Source organism: Antechinus flavipes, chromosome 1 (assembly GCF_016432865.1).
Source record: "Antechinus flavipes isolate AdamAnt ecotype Samford, QLD, Australia chromosome 1, AdamAnt_v2, whole genome shotgun sequence".
NCBI classification, from domain to species: Eukaryota; Metazoa; Chordata; class Mammalia; order Dasyuromorphia; family Dasyuridae; genus Antechinus; species Antechinus flavipes.
Window position 1 is genome coordinate 443787844 of NC_067398.1, and position 25684 is coordinate 443813527.

Genomic DNA, 25684 nt, shown 5'->3' on the forward strand with positions numbered 1-25684 from the left:
ATTTATTTGGCCTTAGATGAAAGTTAGCATTCTGCAATTCCTGAAAAAAAAAACTTTATATACAGAATCAAACATTGATTTCTACCTTTTCCACCTTTACATTTGACATCTGAAAGTGGTTAGTAACAAAAAGATTAACTAGTTGGTGGTAAGTCAAACACCCCAAATACAGGATCCATATCTTATTTTTTATTAACGCTTATAGACATTGGTTTCTGATTGTTTTTCTTTCTTTCTTTTTCTTTTTTAAATTAGCTGGATGTAGTGTTCATCTCTATAGAGTTAAATAAGTTTTTGAATAAAGTTAAGATGATATCCATTCCCATCCCCATAAAACAGAATATCAGCATAGCACCTGTATGTTATGAATCATTGCCTGAAAAAACAAATTCTATAGAAGAAACTTCAGGGGGAGAGAAGGGTCAAAAGAAGAGATCTTTGAATACCTGAAGACAATACCTTGTTTCCCCTCAGTATCAACCCTTAAAGAATACACTCAAACCTTGATAGTTCAAGAAACTGTTCTGTGCCATTCAAATAAATCATCCTCAAGTAAGTCCAAAAGGAAAAAGACAATCCAGTTTACTCTCTCCAGCTCTACAGATCAGAATCTCCAAAGACCACAGGAAGAATGTGTATGTATGTTTCTCTGTGTGTGTTGGGGTCTGAGGAAGGGGTGGGTGGTGGTGTATAATACACAAAAGCACTTTCTAGGGAAGGGAGGGAGATGAAATTAAACTCCTTTTTTTCTTATGTAAATCAAGTAACCGTTTATGCCAATTAGTATTCAGCCAATGTAATTTCTAAGATTTCATCCTCCAGTATATTTATTAATAAGTGAAGGCATCAACTCATAAGATCTGTGTATGTCCGTGTGACAGATAATAAGATGTCTTTTTATACAGCATACCTAGTGGGGATCCTTATCACTTGTTGATTCAAACAAATTAAAAATGGCACTAAGTAAAGGGGCAGAGAAAATCCAAATTCATGTTTCCTTGTGTCTAAAATCTGCACTGTCTAGCACAAAATATCGTTGCTTGTTACTCTGATGCTTAGAAGAGGGGCCCCCAGCCATTCACGTTGCCCTATCAACTGTGAGTTTTAATTTGCACAACTTTTTACATTATTAAAAAAAAAAAACTTACTTTTTTTGCCAGCCCATCTTCACCCTTGTACCACCTAAGGCTTGTAGGCGATGCTCTACTCCTGAGCAAGCCAAGCATATCAAGTGTGCCTGCAATACTCACAGGCTAATGAACAATGCACAAAAACAAAAGTAACAGCAAGGCTCCTATTATCTGATCTTCCGTAAAACACAAAAACTGCCTTCTCTGGTGCAGAGGAAGTGCCAGTAAGCCTGCAGGTGTGAGCCAGTTAAAAGAAAAGGCTTTGGCTAAATAGATTCTTTGACTGTCAGGGATTAGAGTCATGGCACCAGTGGTAACACACATCTTTTCCTTTAATTTACAAAATTTTCTCACGAGTCTGCAAGAGTTCACCCCATCAGGGGCTTTCTGAGGCCATTGAAATGTCTTAAGTTTTAATTAAGTTGGAGTTGTCAGAAGAAAGCTTTTTTGGCACAGAGTCAGGGTCATTAATTACTGCTATCTTTGTTTCTTTCTGAAAAAGGAACTCTACTGACTTGTTGGGTTACTTACATAGCCTACATTTTCTATCTGGCAGTCCTTATTCACCTCCAAATGGGACTTGATTAAGCAGTTTACCAATTACTTCCATCAATTCAATTTACAAACCCTCTGAGTAATCTTAAAATTAAAAAAAAAAAACTTTTTCCAGTAGTGGTTTGGGGTGCAGCATTCCTAATGAAAGCATCCTGTATGTTGCCAAGCATTTTAATTTGAGGGGGACTTTTTAAACATGAGAATTGTAGCTTTTTTCTCTAAATTTGTATTCCCATTTTTAGGTGTTGTGCACACCTGTTGAAATTCACTTAACTTGATAATATAAGTGCAAAACTTTCTGTTTATACACTTAATTAAAATTTATTTTCCTCCTTAAATTAGCATGATTTGCATTAGAGAGATTCCATTTAGTGTGATATATTTTAATTCAGCAAATATGCTTACTATTCATAGATCAAATGTCATTTTACTAAAAAAATGAGATCTAGTTTCCATACAAAACAATTTGATGTGATTGAAAAGTTGTAAATTTATCATTTTAAACTGACCAATATGCCATTTTATAGATCACAGAATTAAAGTCACTTCTTTTCTCCCCAAGAACATAAATGACTATGAACAAATTTATATTTTCATTCAGTCTCTTTTAAGCAAATTTTAAATTCCTAAAATCTTTATTAGCTATCTATTTATATTCAATTCAAATTATTAAATGGGCATTTTTTTTCAAAAATTATGACAAATTCTGATTATATTGTAAAGTTTGTCATTTTTAATTACTCAGCGCAGCCAGTGATTAAACGGTAACTGAAAGCTTTAAATGACTGTGTTGAAATAACTTTTTTTGTTTTCCTCCCTTGGGTTATTATTTCATTTTTCACCCATTTGTTTCATATAAATTGGCATCAACAAGACAGAACTTTGCATAGCTCTTCCATGAAAGATTTATGGAAAAACATAGATAAGAATTACACAGAATCAAAAGGCTGCAATCTGACCCACATTGATGAGATCACATACATCTGAATATCCAGGGAACATGAAAAGTTATAAATTTTTGAAAAAATTAGGAAACCTTTCAAATAGAGACAACAGCAAATTAGGATAGGTCTATTGCTATCTTCCTCTATACTGGATAGTTTATAAAATCTGACTTTTAAAGGTCACCTTTTCTAACCATTACCCAGAGCATGACTTCAGTCTGTACAGTCTCTATTACTACCCATCCACATGGGCTAATAAAAATGCACAAAAGCAAAAGTAGTAACAAGATCACTTGAAGATGTCCAATGATGGGGAATTCACATCCTCATGAGTTTCCTCCATTATATACTTTTGGAGAATTTTAATTGTTATGAGTTCTCTCCAGAGAACTAAATACATACATAAATCCCTCCATCCATACATAAATCCATCCATCCATATATATATATATAGTGGGTTTTTTTTTTTTTTTGGATAACTCAGATTACCAACACCTAAAGACAGTAATTTAAGCTACTACCCCAATTTTTCTTTTAATAAATTATCAAATCATTCTCAAATTAAAAGTCCTCACCAGTTTAGAAGAGGGATAAACTAACTGTACAAAATATAGATTCATTTTAAAATATTGATAGCTATGCCTATTCAGTGCATCAAAAGAGAGTTTGAATATTCTAAAAAGTATTTCAACAATAGCATTATGTGAATTATTAAGAAATCAAAACTCCTAGTGAGATGGTCTAATTTTAGGGATGAGAAACGGAAGAAGATATTTTCATATGATCATTGATTCAGAATTAAAAGATACTTGATAGGCCCTCTAGTTCAACTCTTATCAATCATTTTACAGATGAGAAAACTGAGGGCCAGGGTAGAGATAATATTGAACTCAGGATCCTCTAATTTCGGAACTTACTGTAATGTGCCTCACTGTCTCCCTTAAAATTGAAGGTATTTATATCTTATTTCAGGCAGATAGGTGGTACAGTAAATTAGAGTTCTAGGCTTGAAGTTAGAAAGAGTTAAAATCTGACCTTCAATACTTACTAGCTGTGTGACCTCAGACAAATCACTTTAACCGTGTTTGCCTCATTTTTGTTATCTATAAAATGAACTGGAGAAAGAAATGGCAAACCACTTCAATATCTTTGCCAAGAAAACCCCAAATAGAGTTAGATAAGACTAAAAAGTGGCTGAAGTATCATATTTTCTTAACAATGTTTTAAGTTCCTTCATTGCAAGGAATGTCCTCCTCATTTCCTAAGGACTGCCAGCTATTTGAATGTCCTATCAGCATTATAAACTCAATCTGTACAAAACATTATGATTTCTTCCCTAAACTTACTGTTCTTCCAAATTTTCATATTTCTAGTAAGGACACTACCATCATCCCAATCATTTTGATTTTTAAATTATCTAAATTTTTTCTGTTTCTCTCATCTCCACATTTAATGATCTACAAAGTCTTTTCAGTCCAAGTTTCACAATATCTTTTGCATCTGAATCTCTCTTTTCTATCATGTGGCACTGCTCTATTTCATGCTATCACCTATTGCTGAAATATTGTAATCCCCTCCTAATGAGTTTCTTGCTTCTAGTCTTTTCTCCTTCCTAATTATTCTCTATAAAATTTCCAAAATCGTCTTCCTTTAACACAAGTCTGACCATACCACCCTAAGCTCTGCTCAGAAACCTTCTTATAGTTACATCTTATTGCCTTCTAGCCTAAAATATAAAATTCTTAGGCTGGCATTTAGTATCATCTGTAATCAGGCTCTAGTCTAACTTTTCAAACATTTCATATTATTTGCCTTGATATATTTTATATTAGAGCCAACCTATACTATCAGATGGATTCCATACCTATCCTTTCATAATCTCTCTCTTTATAATAACTCAACAATTTGTTGCCTAGTATGCCTGAATCTACAAGTCCATTTTATTTGGGATAGACTAAGAGATTTGATGTGCTAATTTGGTACCTACAAATGCTATACATTAGGACAGCATTTCTAGAAACTTTGTCTACGGACTATTTTCACAGTAATATTAAGATGCTCCCCCCCCACACACACGTTGTAAACACTCTTTTCCGATTGCCTATCTATGTAAGTCCAGATTTTCTTTATGTGTTTCAACCAAAACAATATGATAAAACTGACTGATTGCAAAAGCAGATATCAAAACCCAGCTATTTTCTGTTAAGCTAGAAATTAAAGACATTTGCAAAAAACATGTAAAATAATTCTATTCCTCTAACAATTATTTTGTTTTATGAAAAATAATTTCCATGAAATATTATTTGATATTATTTATTTAACACATAATGGGCTCATTTAAGTGAATTAATCAATAAATATCGATTTTAATATCTAAGATGGTAAATATTGGTGAATACAACCCATTAAAAATAAAATAAAATCTCAATAATTTTTAAGAGAATAAAGAGATCTTGAGACCAAAAAGTTTGATAACTGCTATGCTAGGGTAACAGTTTGGTTTGAAGCTATTCTTTTCATTTAACTTTATTTTATTTATAGAAAGATACATTTTGTTTTATAACCCAAGCTTTTTGACCTAATATGCAGAAATGTGTGAAAAATCAGCAATTCCCATTTTTTTCAGGAGAACTTGGGAAAGAAGGAATTGAGAAGAGTTCTTCCAAAACCCTATGGAGAGGAAGTTTCCAGAAAAGAATTTTAAGATAGTGAAGCACAATAAGAAGAGTGCATTTTGAGGCAGAGGACTTGGGTTTGAATTTTGCCTCACTTTTCATTATTTATATGACTTTGAGAAAATTTCTTAATCTTTCTGGATTGGATTGACATCTGTAATGAATAGGATAAATGGCTGCTCAAGTCTTTTCTATCTTTAAAATCTAGATGTTATGATCCTAGGGGGAAGGTCATAATGAATAGTGACTCACAAATGTATGGAGCAGACAAAGCAAATCAACTGTGTGACAATGGAAATTCTATACCAGGTTTTGCTGACACCTACTTTAATTTCACATTTGGCTAGACTACTAAAAAACAGTGCAATTAAGAAAATAATAAATATAATATAACAAACCATAGTGTAACAATGTAACATAAAATAACAATATTTGAAAATATAACTTGGGGACCCATGCTTTTGGCTATTTTGTTATTTTAACATGAGTTGTTTTTTTTTTTTTTGTTTGTTTTTTTGTTTTTTGCTTTTTTTTCTTAGCATGGCACTTATGTGTATTTTTTTGGTTTATATTTTTTTGATCAGTGGCTTCAGTCATGTCTGATTCTTTGTGACCTCCACTTGGTGTTCACTTGACCATTTGGCAAGGATGCTGAAGTGATTTGCCATTTCCTTCTCCAACACATTTTATAGATGAGGAACTGCGACAAATAGAGTGAATTGGCTTACCCAGGATCATAGAACTATCGAGATTTGAACTCAGGAAGATGAGTCTTCCTGATTCCAGCCCTACCACTATCTACTGTGCCCCTTGCTGCCCAGTATGTGCATGATTATTCATATCCAAATCAAAGGACCTGGAAGCATTCCTTGGTTAAAGTTCAAAGTCAAATTAAATTATTGACATGGGAAATTATTCAAATTGTAGAATAAATGAGAAAAATATGGCATTTGAGGCTTTTTGTTAACTGTAAGCTGGAAAGCGTGAGAATAGATATACTTCAAATATCACATTAAATATTTCAAAAACTTCTATAGAATCACATAGTATGATGATTCCTGGTAACATCCCCGAAGACTAGCCTAGCCAAAGGGAAATGAAGTCATTAGCCACAGTGACTCTGAAGACAGAATGCTAAGTCATGGATATATTGAAATCTGGAATCTGAATCAATAAAGAGAATGAGCTCAAGATTCTTAATGGAAAAACTTTCCTCCTATCTGACTATAAACATTGAGACCATTTGCCCACAGATCCTATTTTCAAACTGGATATCCTATAGACATCTTAAACTCAAAATGTAAAAACCTGAAATTATTTTTTCCCCAAATTTTCCCCTCTTTCAAACTTTCCTACTATTATCAAGGATATGACCATTTTTCCAGTTCCCCACACTCACAACCTAGATGTCATTTTTAACTCTTCATTGTGTCTCCCTCTGCCAAGGACTTGGCAGGACTTTTGCCAAGTCCTATAAATTTGGCTTTCAAGAATTTATATGTTCCTAATGTAAATATAATTTTTTTCTCTCTGACATATCCTGGTCACCACCTCACATCTGTTCTTCTGAAATAACCTTCCAGTTGATCTACTAGCCTCAAATCTTTCCCTATTCCAGTCCATCTTACTCAGCTATCAATGTAATTTTTCTAAAGTCCAAGTATATACATATCACATAGCTTCCCAAATCAATAATGTTCAGTGATTCCCCTTTACCTCCAAAATCAAATATTAAATCCTCTGTTGGGCTTTTAAAAGCCCTTCATGATCTGTTCCCTCAAGCTTTTTTAGTCTTCTGGCTTCTTGGCTCCTCCTCTCATACAAAATGCTTGCTTCCTGACCGAATTTTCATCAACTTCCTCCTTATTCCCACTTTCTAACTTTGTAGATTTCTTTCAAGTCCCAGCTAAAATACTACCTTCTTATAGAAGCCTTTTCCAACTCACTTAATAATAGTGCCTTCTTTCTGAGATTACATTCAATTTATCCCGTACATATCTTGTCTCTTTGTTAGAATGTAAGCTTTTTAAAAGCAGAAGCCATTTCTACTTTTCTTTGTATCCCCTGTACTTAGAACAGTTTCTGGCACACAATAAGCATTTAATAAGTATTTAATGATCAATTGATTGAAAACAATAAGGAAAAAAAAGTAGCCTGAAATCATGAAGTTTGTAGGACTTATATAGATCAATACTGAAAATTAGCAGTTATTTTTAAAAGTATTTTATTTTTGTTTTCTTACCTTAATAAATCAGGGCTTTTTTCTTTTTAAGGCATTCCCAATTGACTAATGCTAGTACTACTAAGATTTAGCACTGGGTTTTTGTGGGGAAGAGAGACAGCTGAAAATCTAGGACTGAACCCAGCAGGAAGGTAGTCAACCCAGAAAGCCATGAAGCAGGATAGCATCAAACTTCCAATGATATGATGAGAGTGTTTTTTAAAAGATTCACTATCAGAACAGTATAAATGAAGGGATTTTATCTAGTATTTTCACTAATATTTACATAAGTTGTAGAATTAATACCAACCTCAAATTACTACAAAGAGGAATGAAAAGTAGAGGAACAGGTACAAGAAAAGCAGAGTCACAGAGTGCAATTCTTCCTAGGATATAATAAGTTCTGTCCTCTTATTCTAATAAAACTAGATGTTCTTCCATAGTAATTAGACAGCATCGAGTAATAAAGTACCTTGTGGGGAGCAGATTCATAGCAGTGTCCCTTAAAGAAAATCTAGTACAATCATAATAAATAAATATATAAAAATCTTACCTAAACATTCTCCTATATATTGTTTATACATATAGATTTTCATTCCAATATCAATTATTTGGTATAAAGAAAAGTAAAAGGAAGGAATCAGAGGATTTATTATTATGACTTTAAATAATATAAGTTTGTAAAGTCTACAATTCTTTTTACTATTCTTATAGCAGTTAATGAAAAACTGACTAAAAATTGCTATTTATATACTCATGTAAATAATATTAATCTTTACTAGATGAAATAAGATAATTCCTTAAAGTAAAACTATTCTTACATATGAAATATGTGCAAAAAGTACAATCATTGGAAAGATATCTCATAAAATAGTTATAGTTTAGTGAACACTCATTTATTCAGATGAAGTTTCTGTGTATATTTATACATATATTTTTGTTTACATAATATATATATATATTATTTACATATATATATACATATAATTGGTTGATTGTTGTCCTTCATCTCAAAGAAAACCAAAATGACAACACCATGTAAGAGTTGAGTTACATTGTTTCCAACTGTGGCTGATCAGACCAATATGAGCTCTGAATGCTCTGCCAAAGTCAGACACAAATAGTCCCTATGAACGTTTGAGGTAGGTTCTCTAATTTTGAGCATCTAGCGTTTCCTTTGGGCTAATTCAATTCTGTTTTGCTTACAGAGCACACCATCTTTTCTGATGAGGGCATGCCATTCTGGGCGGTCCTGTGCCAGTGTCTCCCATGTCATACAATCGATTCCAAAGTTCTTAAGAGATACCTAGAGAGTGATGTGTATACATATACACAGAAACTTCACTTTAATTAGTCTTAATAAAATTTCATCTTAATTAAATATAAAATATCTTTTTCATGGTTACAATGGGTAGCAAATGATGACTATTAAGACATTTTATGGAATCTGACATTTTCAATGAAAAATATTCTCTAAAGAAAAATACCCTCCAGCCCTCCCTCCCCCCAACCATTCAGCAATATTTTCCAGATTAATCCAATAACCCAAATGAAAAGATTTTTCATTCTCTTCTTTTATTCTTTTCGAAGTAAGCTTTAGAAAATGTCATGTTCTTCCCCCTCACCTTTATTAATAAATTAGAGCAGTTTTTTTTTAATATGGTTCCTATTATCAATGTTAATCAACTAGAAATTTAGAAATAACACTATGAATTATGGGGATACAATTGACTGTCAAGACAGTAACATGGTCATAAACCTAAAAGGCAATATATTGAGGCATACTTTGATACAGGTATCAAGAATAATGTTAGGGCTTCATCCAATTATTCATTATGTCTATCCTTAACTTTTATTCTATATTTTTAGCAATTATGCATGTCACATATCTAAATGTTTTAAAGTTGTTTCTTAGATTTTTTTCTAAGAAAGATGATCATATTCACTCTCATTTCCCTCATTAATCACATTGTTCCCATCTTTATTCATCCCAAATATTCTTTTCTGCATTACTTCTGATTTATATCTATTTTCCTCTAAAACTGAGATGTAACCTCACATTTTCTATGTCTTCTCATTACATTTCGCATCTTTTTTTCCCCCATCATTCCACAATATAGCAAATGTATATTCTGTTGCATCATTGGCCATTTATTTGAAAAATGATACCTTTGAAAAAGATCTTAGGTGGCATTAGTAAAGTCTACCTTATTTATTAAGTGAAAACTTTGTGAATATAATTACTTGCCTATGCAATTTCAAAGTAACCAATTAATCATTTAGAAAAATTTCAAATCAATGCATATTTACTGAATGTTTCACTTTTCTAATTATGGATTTGGACATTATTTACAAATATTCAAACTATGTTATACTTTAAAGATGATCAGCCAGTTTACATACGATGTCACTTATTTGTCACTAGTAGATTTCTAAATCTGATATTTATAGAAGGCCAACTTATTTTATTTTAGGGTACTCTATTTAGAAAAAAGTAATTGTATAAAATTATATTTAAATTATTTTGTACATAAACTATTAAAGAAATACAATATAAAATGTTATAATCTTTGGCATTAATGTACTTTGTGAATTCTTCCTATGATAAAAAATGCTTACAGAAAAAAAAGTATGGCTTAGTTAAATTAATATTTATAAAAACCTTTTATTCTCTTATTGTAAAAGTTTTTTTTTTTTTTGTTTTTGTTTTTGGTAAAGTCTTCTTATAGTTTAATTGAGGTCAACTTTGATTTTTATGACTAGTAAATATAAAAATTTCAAGTGTAGTTAGCATATTTAAGTAGATTAGATTCACTGATAAATTGTATTTTGGTGTTCATCACAAAAGTGCTATCTTGATCAATTACAAAATTCTGAATGGCTTTTTGTGATAGCTCATGACTTTCCATGTTGAGCTTCCTTGAATTAAAGTTGTTTTTTTTTTTTTTTTTTTTTTTTTTATGAGATTGAAAACTGACCTTCGAGATCAAGAATGAAAGTTGGATTATTAGTTCTCAACCTTAAAGAAATAATGTCTCAGCATGTTCTATTTCAACCACTTGAGCTCAAGGAGGTGTTAACAGAGTTGTTAATTAACCTAGGTCTGGAACCTATTGTGAAGAATCCCAGAAAACTGGAACAATAGGGAGGTGCTTCTTAACCCACAGCAGGGAAGAAACTGCCTTTTAATGGGATGATATAACCATAAAAGTCACAGTTCCTGGATATTATGTTAAAACAAGAATGAGAATATCAAACTAATAAACTGAGTTGACTATATGAGGAAAAGACCTTTATAATCCCTTAGAGAAGGCTAGTTTCAGGGCGGGTAAATACTTAGATAAAGCTTTAAAAAGAAAATAACACTTTTCCCACCTTGAATGATATAACTTGTGCTGTTTTTGTATCTGAGATGATTTGATTGTACGAAGAAAGAGACACATTGCTATAGAGATCGCCCCTAACTTATTTGAATACTCCAGTTTTGGAGACATCTAGTGAACAGAAAATGCCAGTGGTGACTGCAGACAGAAGAATGGTGACAGTTTATCATTCACAAAGCTCAGGTTAGAATTTTCAGGTCGTTTTGGCAAATGACCACCCTAATTATGAGAAAGTAGAGGAGAGGTCACTCATGTAGCCAAAAAATCTCTAATGCTATAGTTGAGGTATTAGGTGCTGTGTTTACAGTCCCATCTATATATGTAGCCCTGGTTTTTCCCCTGAACTTTGTCACTGATTTCCTATTGAATATTCCAAATGTAATGTGTCCCATAGACATCATAACTTAACATGTAAAAAATAGAAATTCTGACATTTCCCCCAAACCCACCCAACTATCAATTTTTCCTGTTTTTTTCACTTATCTCTATTCTATTATCTTCCACTACTCATACATACTCTCTCATCACACATATCCAACTAGTTTCCAGTCATGGCATTTCTATCTCCACAATATTCCTTGCATTGGTCCCTCTTCACATAATTTAAGCCCCCACAATTTCTCACCAGGAATAAATTAATGGCATTCCAATTGACCTTCTTGCCTTAAATTTCTTCCCATTCCAGTTAATCCTTCCAACAGTTTCCAAAGTAATTTTCCTTAGACACACTTCTGATCATGTCACCTGTCTATGCAATAAAATAAAGTCCAGTGACTCCCTAAAGCCTCCAACATGAAATAGAAAAATACTGTTTGGCATTCCAAGTCCTTTATAAACTAAACCTCTTCCTAGATTCCCAGTGTTCTTATTCTTTACTCCCAGATATGTTTTCTTTGATCCAGTAACATTGGCCTTCCGGCTGTTCCATGAAGAGGACACTAAATATCAGCTCTGGGCATTCTCTCTAGCTGTTCTCCATGCCTGGAATGCTCTCCCTCCTCAGCCTACTGACTTCTCTGGCTTTCTTTTAAGCACTAATTAAAATCCTATCTTTTACTGGAAGCCTCCTCCAATTCTTCTTCATTCCAGAGCCTTGTCCACTGTTAATTATTTCCCATTTTTTTCTATGTATAGTTTGTTTTATATACACTTCTTTACATTATTTTTCCACCTGTAAGACTAGATTTTAAGTTCCTTGAGGACAGAGACTTTTTTTTTGTTTTTTTTTTTTGTTTTTGTTTTTGGTAAAGTCTTCTTATAGTTTAATTGAGGTCAACTTTGATTTTTATGACTAGTAAATATAAAAATTTCAAGTGTAGTTAGCATATTTAAGTAGATTAGATTCACTGATAAATTGTATTTTGGTGTTCATCACAAAAGTGCTATCTTGATCAATTACAAAATTCTGAATGGCTTTTTGTGATAGCTCATGACTTTCCATGTTGAGCTTCCTTGAATTAAAGTTGGTTTTTTTTTTTTGTTTTTTTTTTTATGAGATTGAAAACTGACCTTCGAGATCAAGAATGAAAGTTGGATTATTAGTTCTCAACCTTAAAGAAATAATGTCTCAGCATGTTCTATTTCAACCACTTGAGCTCAAGGAGGTGTTAACAGAGTTGTTAATTAACCTAGGTCTGGAACCTATTGTGAAGAATCCCAGAAAACTGGAACAATAGGGAGGTGCTTCTTAACCCACAGCAGGGAAGAAACTGCCTTTTAATGGGATGATATAACCATAAAAGTCACAGTTCCTGGATATTATGTTAAAACAAGAATGAGAATATCAAACTAATAAACTGAGTTGACTATATGAGGAAAAGACCTTTATAATCCCTTAGAGAAGGCTAGTTTCAGGGCGGGTAAATACTTAGATAAAGCTTTAAAAAGAAAATAACACTTTTCCCACCTTGAATGATATAACTTGTGCTGTTTTTGTATCTGAGATGATTTGATTGTACGAAGAAAGAGACACATTGCTATAGAGATCGCCCCTAACTTATTTGAATACTCCAGTTTTGGAGACATCTAGTGAACAGAAAATGCCAGTGGTGACTGCAGACAGAAGAATGGTGACAGTTTATCATTCACAAAGCTCAGGTTAGAATTTTCAGGTCGTTTTGGCAAATGACCACCCTAATTATGAGAAAGTAGAGGAGAGGTCACTCATGTAGCCAAAAAATCTCTAATGCTATAGTTGAGGTATTAGGTGCTGTGTTTACAGTCCCATCTATATATGTAGCCCTGGTTTTTCCCCTGAACTTTGTCACTGATTTCCTATTGAATATTCCAAATGTAATGTGTCCCATAGACATCATAACTTAACATGTAAAAAATAGAAATTCTGACATTTCCCCCAAACCCACCCAACTATCAATTTTTCCTGTTTTTTTCACTTATCTCTATTCTATTATCTTCCACTACTCATACATACTCTCTCATCACACATATCCAACTAGTTTCCAGTCATGGCATTTCTATCTCCACAATATTCCTTGCATTGGTCCCTCTTCACATAATTTAAGCCCCCACAATTTCTCACCAGGAATAAATTAATGGCATTCCAATTGACCTTCTTGCCTTAAATTTCTTCCCATTCCAGTTAATCCTTCCAACAGTTTCCAAAGTAATTTTCCTTAGACACACTTCTGATCATGTCACCTGTCTATGCAATAAAATAAAGTCCAGTGACTCCCTAAAGCCTCCAACATGAAATAGAAAAATACTGTTTGGCATTCCAAGTCCTTTATAAACTAAACCTCTTCCTAGATTCCCAGTGTTCTTATTCTTTACTCCCAGATATGTTTTCTTTGATCCAGTAACATTGGCCTTCCGGCTGTTCCATGAAGAGGACACTAAATATCAGCTCTGGGCATTCTCTCTAGCTGTTCTCCATGCCTGGAATGCTCTCCCTCCTCAGCCTACTGACTTCTCTGGCTTTCTTTTAAGCACTAATTAAAATCCTATCTTTTACTGGAAGCCTCCTCCAATTCTTCTTCATTCCAGAGCCTTGTCCACTGTTAATTATTTCCCATTTTTTTCTATGTATAGTTTGTTTTATATACACTTCTTTACATTATTTTTCCACCTGTAAGACTAGATTTTAAGTTCCTTGAGGACAGAGACTTTTTTTTTTGTTTTTTTTTTTTGTTTTTTTTTTTTTTTTTTGTTTTTAATATCTCCAGCACTTAGCACAGTGTCTCTGGCACATAGTAAGTGTTTAATAAAAGTTTACTGATTGATTGATCCAAGATGATAAGTGTGATCTTCCAAATAAAGCTTTTCCTGGTGCATTCAACTGCTAGTCCCTTCTCTAATTACCTTATACTTTTTTGTATTTTTCTTGTGTACATTTATTCTGTATGTGCTTACATATGAACATAAATGTTCTGTTTGAAATATAGGAAACTACTTGAGCACAAGTACTAACATATTTTGTCTTTGTGTACTCAGTGCTTTGAACAGTAGCTATCACAAAATTGCTTAATAAACGATTGCTGATTGCTCAAATGACATATGTAAGGTAATCTCGAAGTCAGTGCAGAAATAAGCTTTTAATATTTCCAGAAACATTTGTCTTAAAAACTCACAAAATACAATATTTTAAGAGTTAATTATTTCAATTTTATTTTCAGTGTAAAATATTAATAATACTGATTAAAATTCAATGTAACTATCATCTTTTGCTAAAAAATTTTGAATTTTATAAAAACTTTCATCAACAGTGGCAGGAAAGATTTCGTTTGTAATCCTATTCTTAGAATCATCCAAAGATAAGATTTTGATACAAATGTGAGCGTTCTGATTTCATCCCTCAAGAAAAAGTCCAATGGAGACATTAGGTAATCATGTGACCAAACAAAGAACATCCTCTATAGAACCATTAGTCAAAGAATGTATCATTCAGAAACTGTCTGAATGGAATGTATAATAGAATGTTCTGATTTATTAAAATTACAATTCAAAGTTATTCAACATTCACAAAACTAAAGAAGTGTAAAAGAAATTTGAATAATTAAACTATCCAATGATGTTTTTGTAAGTTTGTGATGTTAATATAGTTTAAAATATCACTAACTTTTGGGATAACCTGTACTTCTGAATTTTTTAAAGCTTAAAACTGTACTAAGACTTTTGAGACAACTTTTATATTTGTTGTACAATATGTTTTTTATTGTTAAATGAAATCACAATACTACATATACTAGTATGTAATAGAACAAAGATCTTTAGGCTTTTTCAAATATCCATGTTGGTACGACAACTTGTGAAAGTCTATGGATCCTCCTTATATGAAATCACAATACTACATATACCAGTATGTAATAGAACAAAGATTTTTAAGCTTTTTCAAATATCCTTGTTGGTACGACAACTTGTGAAAGTCTATGGATCCTCCTTAAATGGACAAAATAAAATAAATAGGATTATAAAAGGAACTTATTATATTGGATTATAGCTATTAATTTTTTTCTAAAAAGAATTTATGAACTCGAGGTTAAGAACTCTTTTAACAGATTGTTATAGGTTCATATTATATATTTCTGCAAGTGATCAATGTACTTATTTAGACACTAAATGTAAGTCTAAATATTTTGTACTGCACTGAAATTAGTGTCCTTACTTTAATATATGCCACATTGTCATATAGCCATATAGGCTATTGATTATATGCTATGCATTATTTTTTAAAATATATTTTATTTTCCAAAAAAATTACATCTTAAAATATTTTTTAACTTTTTTTTTTTTTAACATTTTGAATTCCAATTTTTATCCCTTTCTTCCTATGGATTGTGGATTTTCTGTCACTCATAAACCACAATCCCAATGTACTTCTTAATCCCATTGATTATTAGTCAGCAAAAGTTAATTATCTTTCAGAAAGGAATATTTACCAAGATAGTACAATAAAGACAGTGCTCATAAACTTCCCACGTGGCATGTGCAACTTTCTCTCTCCTAAGTTCTGAGAATCAGTGCCCCTGTAGAATTACAAGACTGCTCTTCTTAGGTGTGTCTTAATAAAACATGGCTCCTGATGTTTCAGTTCCAAGTATATACTGCTATTTGCATTGAAATAAATAGAAGTTCACAAGATCAACCACTAGTCAAGAGAAAGGGAGAGATAAAGGGGGAGAAAGAAGACAAAGACTCTCCTCTGCCTCCAAGTGATTTCACCTCAAATGCTTGGCATTCACTTGACATCTGATATTAGGGTGGGCTTCTTTTGGAACCCCAATTTCTGAACTGGCTTGCTGGTTAGTCTGAGTACTATAGGATGTGCCAGATGTTTCTCATTTGTCATCTTTGGATCTAGTTTACATCTTTGATTGATTGATCATATGAGTGATTCTGTAACTCAAAAAGGCATCCTCATCTGATCCTAAAATCAAGTATAAGTTCTATTAATTGATGTTGAGAGATGTTAGACATCTCTCTTGTACTATGAAAAGATTATAGCTAACAGATAACTATTATTAACCTATTAAATGAATATGTCACATGATTCATATCTATTTACACACACATATGTGCACATATGAACACATGTTTTGAATCCTATTTTCCTAAAGCTAAAGATCTTCCTTACTCTTTCTTACACAGACAAGGAGAAATTCTGAATAGGTCAAAATATATTCTCTTCACTTATGTGACACCACTCAGAATTCCCTGAACATGAACTAACCCATTCCTTCATTTTTTTATTCCAGAATTAGGAATGAAATAATTTGAGCAAAAACATGTGAGTACAAATGAATTTTAATAAAATATAAATGAGAAAAATTATTTTTTGTTTGTTTGTTTTGACTGTTTTGAGCTTCCAGTAATTTAAATTTATATAGAGGATGCTAATGAGTACAGAAAGGAAGCTAGAGGAAAAGTGAACTTCATGCATGTTATTGTTTTATTCTAGGCTGGCTATTTCTCTTCAAGTTTATATGACTAGACCATCAAAAGCAGGATACAAAAGCCAACCTGCAATCATTTCTGCATGTACCTTAATGGAAACTGTTACTGATTTTATCACTACAATTAAGTTTCCCTGCTTTTCATATAATATTTTTTGTTACTGCATCTCAGGACCACATTTACTTTTGCCATCATGAGAAATGGTTAACTTGAACTCAGTGGTGGTACATTTTTAATTTTCTGATGAGTGCTGGCTATTTTTGTCTTTGAACAGCCTCTCTTGATCCTACAAGTTTGTTATTTGTTTTGGTCACTAAATAACCTTGTACTTCTTCATACCTAACCCTGCATTAGCACCTTCCTTTGAATTGAACCTGAGTATCCAGAGTCTGAAACTTAAATATATTTTCTCAGAACTACCAGGGGAGACAGTTTCAAAATCATTTGTGATAGATCCCATTCAAGTAATGTACTCCCTTGCAGAAAAGCTAAATGTGTTTCCATTGTAGTTCTGGCAGTTCTCCAAGGGAGTGTACCCTCTCTATGAAAGTATTCTAAAAATCTTGATTTTATTTATGAGTAATGTTTCTCTTACAGGAACTCTTAATTTTTAAAATATTCAATTGATGTTCACTACACAATTTGATTTACCCAACACAAATGTTTGTAAGTGTTCAGCCTGAAATATTGGTTTTCCTCTGTGTTTTCCAAATATATGGAAGTAGAGAAAATGATAAAGGCATATGACATACTTCATAGCCCAAGATAATGAGAGGCTACTTTCCTATGATCTTAACTTGAAGTTACTTTGGAAATTAACTGATATTTTCCCACAAAACTCTCCTCAGATACAAGGATCAATGATCCTTTATGAATATGAAAAGTTACTTGGCCATGCAGACACTGTTTGTTCAAATCTTTGTGCAATTTTCTTGTTTTAATGTTTCTTATCACATGTAGTTATACTCTGAATCTCTTCATTATAGTCCTTCAAAATACATCCATATCATATCCATTGACTAGAGAAGGTTTAAAAAAAGAGAAAGCATTTATTTGTTGTAATGAGCAATGGCATGAGTGATTAATATTATAGAAATACATTTCTTTATCCAAAGAATTCTCTTAACAATGTACAGTGAAGAAAGTTGAAAATTAAAAACTAATTTTATCTCATTAGCTTAATCAAATGCAACTTTTAGCACAATGATTACTGCATAATAGGCAGTCAACCAATTCTTGCTGGCTAATTGATTGAGTTGTCAAAAGAATGCACTAAAAACTATTTTCTTTCTCATTTTCTTTCTTATTCTCACTCTCTCTCTACATATATATGTATTATATCTATATATTTATATATGTGTACACATCTATGTCTTCTAATTTTATTTGGAACTGAAGCACTAAAATATTTTAAAATATTAAACAATTACTAAAGGTCTAAAAAAATTCAAAGAAGGACCAAACCATTTAAATGATTTTTACCTTCAACAATAGATAGTATAATAATAATCTACATTTGTATAGCACTTTATGGTTTTCTAAAAGCTTTCAAATACATTATCTTATTTGACCCTTATAATAGGGAATTACTAAAATGGTTATAAATTGAACCATGGATTTTCTTTTCTTTGTGGTGGCAAAGAACTAAAAACAAGGGAACATCAATCAATTGGAGACTAATTGAACAAATTAAGATATATACATAATGGAATACTAATGTGATATAAGAAAATTTTAAAAAGAGTTCTGAAAAGACTTGGAAAAATATATATGAGCTGATGCAAAGTGAAGTGAGCAAAAAGAAGTAGAACAATTATTATTTTTTTAAAAAAGTATTTCTGAAAGACTTAAGAATTCTGATCAAAATAATCAATAATGATTTGAAAAAACTGATGAAAAACACTGTCAACTTTAAAACAAAGAGATGATAGACAATGAGAAATGTAATTTTGGACTTGACACCGTAAGAATTTCATTTGTGTAACTATGTTTATATTATACAGAAGCTCTTTTTTCTTTCCTCCCACCCTTTGCTCCCTTCTTTCCTTTTTCCTTCCCTCCCTTTCTCCCTCCCTTTATTCCTCCCTCCCTCTATCTCTCTCTTCCTTCCTTCCTTTTTTCCTTCCTTCCTTCTTTTTTCTTCTTTCCTTCCTTCCTTCCTTCCTTCTTTCCTTCCTTCCTTCCTTTCTTCCAGAGGACATAAAAGGGTAGGAGGTAGAAAAAATGCTTGATAATTGAAATAAAATTAAAGAAGAAAATATTTTAGGAACATATTCAAATTTTGTTTTTTTTTAATCCACTAAAGGATAAAACAAAATTACAGTATACCTCATTAAATAAGAACATTCAAAATCTAACATGATGATCAATTTAGGTTTCTGCTTTTCCAGGTGGTTCAGTAAGTCTTTTAGAATAATGTAGCCCTCGCATTTTTGATAGCTAATTGTACTGGATTGCTATTTGGCTATCAACCAACTCATTGGCCTGGGGACAGATCATTTTATTTAACAGTTCATCACCAAAACCTTACCAGCATGCCAACATAAATCACTATTCCATGGATGCTAAGTGGCTGAAAAAAGCTCACTCTGGGAATCTCTACAATTACAAACTATGTAGGTAAACTTTAGATAAAATAAGCTACCACTAAGACCAATGACCAAGTAACAAGGGAAAAATTCTTAGGTCCTGCCTTACCAAAAAGAAAACATTTTTTCATGTTATATATATTTTGTTGTCTTACTCAAATATGGTCATTTTTTTTGTAGATATAACAACAACAACAAATTTGGAATGTAGTGAAACAAAACAAAATCAAAATGATAATTAATTGTTAAGGTTCAGAGACAATAATCTTTAAATAGTCAATCTAACAATTTTTTTCAGTTACTTGATTTTTAAAAAGTAAACATCTATACAAAATAAGTGCCCTTAAAATCTCTTGAAGTATTTTACATATGGTGCAGTTGTAATCTCCACAGCCCAATTCAAATACTGAGTTAGTTTTTTGTCCATCATCCAGAACTCATTTACAGAGACATGTGTCATATTTAAGTGTTCGTTCATATTTCAATGTTAGGATAAATTTGGGAGAACTGGTGTAGGTGCTGTAAGCTTTAAATTTATTTTTTATCAACTTCAAGCTCATAAATTACCTATTTTAATGACACATAACTAGAAATTAAAAACTACAACTAAAGTTATCACTAAACTGGATTTAAAAAAAAACAAAAACAAAAACAAAAACAAAGAACCAAACATGTTTTGGTCTGAAGGTTGCCAATTGAGAAGTTTTAAAATTTAAGTTTCAGTTTCATTTTATGAGTAGTTATTATATATCTATTTCTATTTTTCTCTGGTTCTGGTCAGATACTGATAATATTGCTTATTATTTTCCCTTTCTCTTTTTTCTCCCGTCTTCCCCTACTTTGTCTGAAACCTGAACTTGGCTTTTATTCCAGTAATAGATAATCAGATAAAATATGGCTGAAATTCATCCCCTTGCTTTTTTTTTCCTCCTTGCATTCTTCTACACTTTGAGTATTTTGACTACCTTTTCAAAGAGTAAACCTTCTCTGGACTTGACTCAATAGATCCAAAGTATAACATTTTAATCAGAGTCCTTTTCCCAGTGCACACCCAAATATATTTCTCTTCACTGATATTTACAAATTGATTTATAGTGTCTATTATTTTTGAAATATGGAAACCAAATTACCTTGAAAGTCAAAAACAACATTGATTACATATATAAGTGGAAAAAATGAACTAATCATGAAACAAATGAAAAAGAACATAATGATAGCATAAATACTATACCAGTAACTTTAAGATTATAAAAAATAATTAGAGGAAGGTATATAGTATCCTGAATAAATCCTCCAGAGCAGAATTACAGAAACATGTAGATAAGGATTTTTTTAGGATACAAAAGTATGAAAGAATTGCAATTTATATTAGTACAGTCTACAAATTAGTGAAACAAATGATGCAAGAAAGTAAGGCAGTTAGAAAATATTTCATAATTCGAATTTTTCCAAAAAAATCAGTTTGAACTTCTCATTAGCCTAAATTAAAATGACTATGTTTTTATCACTTTCCATTTAATGGTCCATCTAAATTTGCCCCATATATCTTCCAAATGAAAAAGATACCAGTGTTCAGGATTACTGTTAACTGACACTTTTCACATCCATTTCTGAATATGTATTGTTATCATAGTAAGAAAGACAGTATACTAGAACTTCAGGGGCAGAAGAAGCAGCTGTTATGGACAAATAGCTCTGAAGAGTAAACCAACTTTTTCTCTCACTGGAACTCAGTTCACACATGGGGAAATAGAGGATTTATGTTGCTTGTGCCTGAATTGTAAGTTAGCCCTCAAACTTTTATAAAATTATGTATGGAACATGAAGGAGAAATTTTCAGGTAGAAATTACATTGCAGCAGGGCACCTAGACTGTAATGCTTCTAGAAGCCAGTGCTTAACTTTCTGTGCTTGACTGAGAGCATTTTCTTGGTATGTTGATGCTGTAGAGAATTGAGTCAACAGAAAGGGTTTTGTTTGTATTGCTGTCTTCCCTCTAAGTAAAGTCAATCCAGCTGTCACCATTTTAGAGTAATCTCTGATCATGTATACTTAACTTCATTGAATACTAAATACCTAAACTCTGTCCTTTGTTAGAGTATGGTTGGTAGAAATCTAGAGTATGAAAAGTACAACCACACCCCTGACATCAGTTGTTGATTCCCACAGCCAGTCATTATACTGTCCTAATAAAAGCTATTCTGACTGAACCAGGAAGTTGCTCCTAGAGAATCATATTGATTCTTTTCTGCCTACACTGATAATGTCTGCTACCCCTAGAAAACAATATACTGTATTGGAAAGAATATTGTACCAACATATTTGGAAACTTGTATTCTAGTTTCCAGTCTATGAAAAAAAAAAATTATTCATAGGATTTGACAGTGGAGGTGGAGGTAGAGGCAGCAAAAAGACCTGTTTATAACATACTAATGTATTACTTTTTCTCCCCACTCTTATGGCACTGGGCACATAAAGTTTCAAAGTTTATGTCCAAAGTTTATATTTATATGATGGTAGACAAGCATATGATGGCATGTTAATAATAGCATGTATACCACAAAATTTCAAAGACGTATTAGATTATATTGGTAAAGACTTTCCAATTTCAACAATAAGGTCGATAGAATATTTAGACATAGAACATGCCAACATTAATGGCTAATATTGATAACTAAGAGTATGTGAAAAAAACACTCGCAAAGCAAATTATCAAATAATTCTTGTTTCAAAAAAAAAAAAAAGACAAGAAGGCTAAGCTCCACAGAAATTATTCTTATGAATTAAATTTAGGGATATGAAGCACCTAAGGGACCACCTAGTCTCTTCATTTTGCAGCTGAGAAAACTGAAATATGTAACACACAATGCTACACAGAGCCAGGAAATGAATAAAAATAAGTGCTTTAAATTCATATGCATTGCTCTTTCCACTGACCTATGCCAGTTTTTTTCTTTAGTCTTAATGAATAAAGGATCATCCAATTGCCTTTGATGAGTTTAACTCAATAGACCCAGATGAGCTACTTTCCAGGTAGAATCAAAATAGTGGATATGATTGTTCAGTTGCTGTCACTGAGCTTAGATAAAAATTATAGACACGAGTCAAGGTACCAGGAGTCCTGAAGAAGTGCAAATGTCTAAATATTTTTAAGAGAGAAAAGCATGGAATCTGAAAACAACAGGACACTGAACTTAATTTGATACCTGACAAAATTCTACAATGAATTGTTAAAGAAATGAGAAATGAACATTTGGAATAGGAAACAGCAACCACAAACACTCAGAACAGTTTAATTAAGAAAGAGCCATGCCAGACAAAATTTCTCTCTCTCTCTCTCTCTCTCTCTCTCTCTCTCTCTCTCTCTCTCTCTCTCTCTCTCTCTCTCTCTCTCTCTCTCTCTCTCTCTCTCCAATGTTTCTAGACTAGTGAATCAGGAAAATACCATAAATTAAATTTACCTAAATTTTAGCAAAGGCACTTATCAGTGTCTCAGATAGGTGAATTTAGAATAGGTAAACAGGTGAAACTAAAAAAGAAAATACCATGTTCTAATTCAAAAGAGACATTTAGTATACCAGACCAGTGATCTATGGTTTATCCTATGCTGTCACTAATTTTTTTTTTTTAATGATTTGGATAAAGGTGAGGGAGGAAAGTGGGGTGGAGAGAGAAACAGACAGACAGAGACAGAAACACACACACACACACACACACACAGAAGAAGGGAGGGGGAGTGAGAGAGAGAGAGAGAGAAGGAGGGGAGAGAGAGGAGGGCAGGGAGGGAAGGAGGAAGGGAGAGGGAGGAGAGGAAGGAAAGGAGAGGAAGAAGGAGAGGGAGGAAGGGAGAAGGGAAAGAAGGAGGTAGAGGAAAAAAGAGGAAGAGAGGAAAGGAGGGAAGGAGGGAAAGAGGGAAGGAGAAAGAGAGAAAAGGAAGGAAGGAGGGAGAAAAGGAAGGAGAGAGGAAAGGAGGGAAGGAGGGAAAGAGGGAAGGAGAAAGAGAGAAAAGGAAGGAGAGAGGAAAGGAGGGAAGGAGGGAAAGAGGGAAGGAGAAAGAGAGAAAAGGAAGGAGAGAGGAAAGGAGGGAAGGAGGAAGGAGAGAGAGTGAGAAAGAGAGGGGAGGAGGGAGACTGAAATTATGTGGGACTAAATTTAAAAAGATGAAATTTAAGAGGAATAAATATAAAGTATAAAATCTTAGGTGAGTCAGCATGATTTAATAGATGGCATATTGAAATTGGGCTCTGAAAAACCTGGGTTCAAATCTTTCCTTTGGTGCTCACTAGTTCCATTATACTAAGCAAATTGATTAATTTCTCTGTACTTCAAACAATTCTCTAGGACTCAATGACTAAATCACAGATGCCTTGCAATTTGCATTGTTATTCATGCTCACTAATTATGAACTCTGAAATTAGTAATGATAGTTCCTTCATGTATTTGCTATACTTTCACACAATACACTCAATATCTACTCATATACACAAGAAGCAACCATAATGACATAAGGTATGAAGAATTCAAAGAAAATTGGAAAAGAGTATAAAATGATACATAGTAATGAGTAGAACTACCATAATTTATAACATGATCACAATAATGTAAAGAAAAAAGCATTTTGAAATTCAGAAGAACTCTTGATCAATGCTGTGATCAATCATTATGTTAGAAAACTGTTGCTAAAATAAATCTGCTGCATCTTGGCAGAAAGGCTAAGAGATACAGATTTCTAGACATTTCCAATGTAATGGTTTCTTTTGCTTAACTTTAAATATAACTATGTATTTGATACAAAGAATGACTTCAACAAGGAAAGGGAGGAGTTAGAAGTTAGAATTTAGTTAGTTAGAAGTTACAGTTAGGGTTAGGGAAGAAAAAAAAGACTAAAAAAGCACTAATAAAATATTTAAAATATACCAAATAACCCCCCCTCAAAAGAGTTTGGAAGAGAACATAAATAAGGTAATTTTCATTACTTCTTTATTAAATGTCAAATGTTTTTAAAATAAGTTAATAATTTTATAAGAGGAAAAAAGAAAGAATATTGACTTTAAAGTCAAAGACCCTGCATTTGGAGCCAGGTATCAGTGCTTCCCATCTATGTGACTTAAACATGTCTCCTGGCCTCTTTTGACTCATTCTCCTCATCTATAAGAATAACTAAGTAATCTCTAAGGTCCCTTGCATCTTTAAAAATACAATCATACATTTACACACGCAAATATACACATATCATATACTTAGAATGTCTGCTTATAAAAATAGATTCTTTAATCACCACATATATTCTCAGCTTTCAATATTTTCCTATTTATCAAGCCTCATTTTAAAATTCCTTTCAGTTATTAAAAGTCTCTGTCCCTCTACCATATTTAGGATATATTTATTTTTTAAAGTAACCCAGACCTTGGACTTGGCTAAGCTGGCTTTTCCCACATGATGAGGCCCAGTAGGGGTTTACTTCAACAAGAGCTCTTATAATTTCTCCTAGCTGGAGGACTTGATTTGAGCATTTGAATAGTAGCACAGCATTTGGGGAGAAGAATTATTATTATTTTTTTAATCCCTGAGAGTTTCTAGCATCTTCAGTCTATGATTATCCAGGGAAATTACTTATTATGTGTTGTTACTGCTACTAATAATAGCAATTATTATTATTTAATAGATGAAAGCTGGTTTTGAGGTAGCTGACTTTCATAGCATGATACATTTTCTTCTAAATCAGAGGAGATCGTATAAGAGCATTTTACAATATAATAGGAAAAGGCAAAAAAGCTATAGATTTAGATGCAGTTCTTTCTTTATAATCTTAAAGTAACTACCTGAAGAACACCAAAGTAAGTGGCATACTGTTTAACATTTCATGAATGAAACATGAAATTTCCTTTTGATATCTTCTCTGGATGGATTGAAATATATATATATATATATGTAATGTTATAATGTCATAATTCCATTTAAAGTTTGGAAAAATAATACTTCAAGGATTGAAGACTGAACATGAAATACTGCTAGATTTGGGTCAAAGAATCTGGGTGCATATCTAGGCTTTGATACTTGTTACCTGTGTAAACTTGAGTAAATTGTTTAATATCTCTGGGTTTCAGTTTCCTTTTCTATTAAATGAATATATTTCTCTTGTTGGACAAAATATCTTGGAGGACAAGACCTTTTTGCCCTAAAGTTATGATCCCATGATTTAAAATTTGACAAATCCAAATTTGAACTCATTGTCTCCTCCCTAACCATGTCACAATTCATCCTTCTTCTAGACTCTCA

General features: G+C 32.4%; 1 protein-coding gene across 1 annotated transcript in view; it reads right to left on the reverse strand.

Annotated features, from left to right (window-relative positions):
• The window catches only part of LOC127546520 (zinc finger homeobox protein 4-like), a 115107-nt gene that overhangs the window by 1652 nt on the left and 87771 nt on the right, over positions 1-25684 (reverse strand). Inside the window, exon 4 of the mRNA XM_051973587.1 lies at positions 1149-1253. Within this exon, the coding sequence (XP_051829547.1) occupies positions 1149-1253 (105 nt within the window). The remainder of the gene's footprint in view (positions 1-1148; positions 1254-25684) is intronic.